The 3023-nt window shown below is 38.8% G+C and overlaps 1 protein-coding gene across 1 annotated transcript; it reads right to left on the minus strand.

The window, feature by feature from the left end:
• On the minus strand, positions 1-3023 carry LOC130166779 (cerebellin-1-like). The gene is made up of 5 exons (XM_056372532.1): positions 2944-3023; positions 2198-2311; positions 1561-1740; positions 693-824; positions 1-405 (listed from the first exon to the last, which is right to left on the minus strand). The coding sequence occupies exons 2-5, from the start codon at positions 2289-2291 to the stop codon at positions 104-106; spliced, it is 708 nt and encodes a 235-aa protein (XP_056228507.1). The 5' UTR covers positions 2292-2311; positions 2944-3023; the 3' UTR covers positions 1-103.

The raw sequence follows: 3023 nt of genomic DNA on the forward strand, positions 1-3023 counted from the left end.
CACATAAAACATTAACATGATATAAAATTACATATTTTCATGTGACAATTTCAGATTTACTGTTTGAGAAAAAAAAAAAAACCCACAGTGAAATAAACCAACATTAGGCCAGAGTGGGGTAAATTAAGGAGCCGGAGAAGGTGTTCAGGCCCGCGACGTTCCCACACAGCTGCCTGCCACTCAGCAGTTCTACATAAACCTGGCCTCCCTGCTGCAGTGACAGCACTACTGCCTGAGAGCTGCTGTCTTCTGAGTCCTCCCTGTTGTCCTCCCAGATGGAGGCCACCACCTCCCCGTTTCTCATGAGTTGCACCTTGTAGTACATCCTCTCACCTGCCATGTCCACCTTGGAGTAGACAGAGAAAGAGAAGGAGTACAGTCCGCAACGAGGTGCTGTGAATATACCTGGAAGAAAAAGATTTTTCAAATTGAATTTGCACTACTCTGCACTTTCATGGTTTCATAATGCCAGTTAGAGGTAAACAGAGAGGGAATTCTAATCCACATCTATAAGTAAGTTTGGACCATTTTACATCTTCTGTTCTGTACATGTTAAATGTCTGCCAGCCAAATACTAAAGCAGCTTCTTTCAATACTCGTCTTTGGTTAATGTTGCTAATCACTCTTGCCATCACGTCTATCACAGCTTGACATCAGTATTTATGGTGAAATTATTGCTTGTGATCACTTACCCAGAGCAGGGTTATAACCACTTCCTTGGTTGAGGGTGATTACATCATATGGAATGGGACTGTTTCTGGTCACAGGTCCAAGGCATTTTGCTCTGGGGCTCAGGGAGGCTGTAAACGCAACTCGTATCCCTCCTGAGTCAGAAGCAGGCCAGCAAGAAAAGGCAAACACACCCTCTTGTAATTTATTGTTGCATATGTCTTCAATTGAAAATGTATATGTTAAAAGAATAAACAACAGACAGAATAACTTTAAATTTGGAGTTTTGTAACAGTGGCAAATATCCAGTCTAGAGGTTTAAAATTCATTCTTGAAACTAGCATTTAGTTAGTTAGTAGCAGTTCCAGAGCTTTTGACCACATAGCATGATCTTGCTTAGGTGTCAGGGAATTCTAGTTGTTCACTTTTATCTGAGCATCTTTGAAAAAAACGGACATCAGCTCTGTACATAGCTAGTTAGCTACCAAGCTACATTCCAGAAAAATTGGTGTCAGAGAAATTGTCTCTCTCTTAAATCAACATATTGTTTTGATCAATGTGAAAAAAATGACCTGATCCTAGAAAATGCAACCACTGCATTTTGTTTTTGCTGAAATTATCAGCAAGTGGCTGGCTACTGTTTGGTTAAAGCAAATCAAAATAATTCCCCCTCTCAACATGAAATAGACTAAAATGAATACAAAGACAGGATGAAAGACTAAAGAAAGAACTGAAAGTGAAAGAAAGCTACATTTCACTCTGATTATCAGGCACGGACATTTCATCCATGTTGGATGATCCATTTAAAACAAATTGAAAAAATTCAACTTGTAAATATTCAGAAAACATTTTCTATGGACTATTTCTACCAGCGTCCATGTTCCAGAGTACCTATGACTTCAAGGATGCTTTCACCCAGCTGGTACATTCTGGTCGACAGGTCCATCATTCTCATGAAGATTTGATCCTCAGCTTCCTGGAGCTCATGGTTGGCACAGCAGCAGCCCCGCTGGCGCTTGAATGTACACTCACAGTCCCACTTTAAGCACGGCAGCTCCCCCTCCCACGCTACTACAAAGGCAAAAAGAGGAAAAGGGAAGGAGTGTCATCAATCTTGATCAGCAAATGTTTTATGTTTGGTTAGGATAAAAAACTGGCACAGGGATGTTTTGTTATGGACATATAGATAAATAAATATGTACAACAAAAACATGCAAATGTTCATATTCAAAAACTAATTTCATCAACATTTATACAACATTTTATGCACTGAAAATGATAGAGATACAGAGACAGAAATATCAGTAAATAAAACATTTTCATTGGTTGTTAAGGGGACGAAATGGAGAGTCAACACACAATATAGTGACCCTTTTCTCTTTCTTTCTCTGTCCCATCGGCTGACCATCTGCTCAAGCGTTTTTATCACGTACCAACAGTGCATCAATCCTAACATGCCGTGCTAACCTCAGTCGTAGTCAAATGTGAAGGTGTTCTCAGATCAGGAGTTTGTATAACAGTGGTTTACCTGCTGCCACTCGCAGGCTGCTGATATTGTTTTCGGCTCTCACACTGTCCCACAGCAGGCCCGACACAAACAGAGTGCATACTATAGCTCTCATCTCACAGCACAAGAAAATGTCTGCAGACAAAGAAGTCGGGGGAATGAACATTGCAGTCAAATTTACTGTATAACATAAACGTAGGAGCAACCTGGAAATTGATATTCTTTAGTTATATAGAGCAATAACTGAATGAAAAATGGTTAAGATGATTAATTCAAGTCAACTGACAAAATAACTTCACAGGTTCAAAACAGATGTTCATTAATAGTCTCATTGTCATTTAAAATGTTCAAATTAGCAGATGTGTTTCTGTCTTTTGTAAACTTTAGCATTCATTTTTAATTACACAGGTGAACACTATTTTATGCATCTGCTTTACAAAGTGCGGAATAGATTTCAGAACAGAAATTTAAAATTATCTTTGCTGGACAAAGTGTACCCAGCTTTGCCAAATGATGTGAAGAGGTTTAAAAAATAAAAAAAATTCAATAAAGGCCAGAACACAGTTGGTTTTAATGTTAAAAGAGTAGCCTGCATACTACATCTACAAGAATATCTTGTAAGAAACATCAGGTCCTGTACGTATTCACCTCATATTTTTGGTCAAAATACTTGACTTGAAATCTTACAGTCCAGCATTTAAACCACAAGTAATCCTGGTGACCAGTAAAAGGTGAATTTTTCATTTTTGAAAAAAAGTAGTGCGTACCTGCAGTGTCCACGATGACAACTTTCCTTGACAACTGTTCCTTTTCACGTCAGTTTTATTTCCAGATGGGTGGAGAGATC

The sequence above is a fragment of the Seriola aureovittata genome, chromosome 3 (genome assembly GCF_021018895.1).
Source record: "Seriola aureovittata isolate HTS-2021-v1 ecotype China chromosome 3, ASM2101889v1, whole genome shotgun sequence".
In the NCBI taxonomy this organism is placed as follows: domain Eukaryota; kingdom Metazoa; phylum Chordata; class Actinopteri; order Carangiformes; family Carangidae; genus Seriola; species Seriola aureovittata.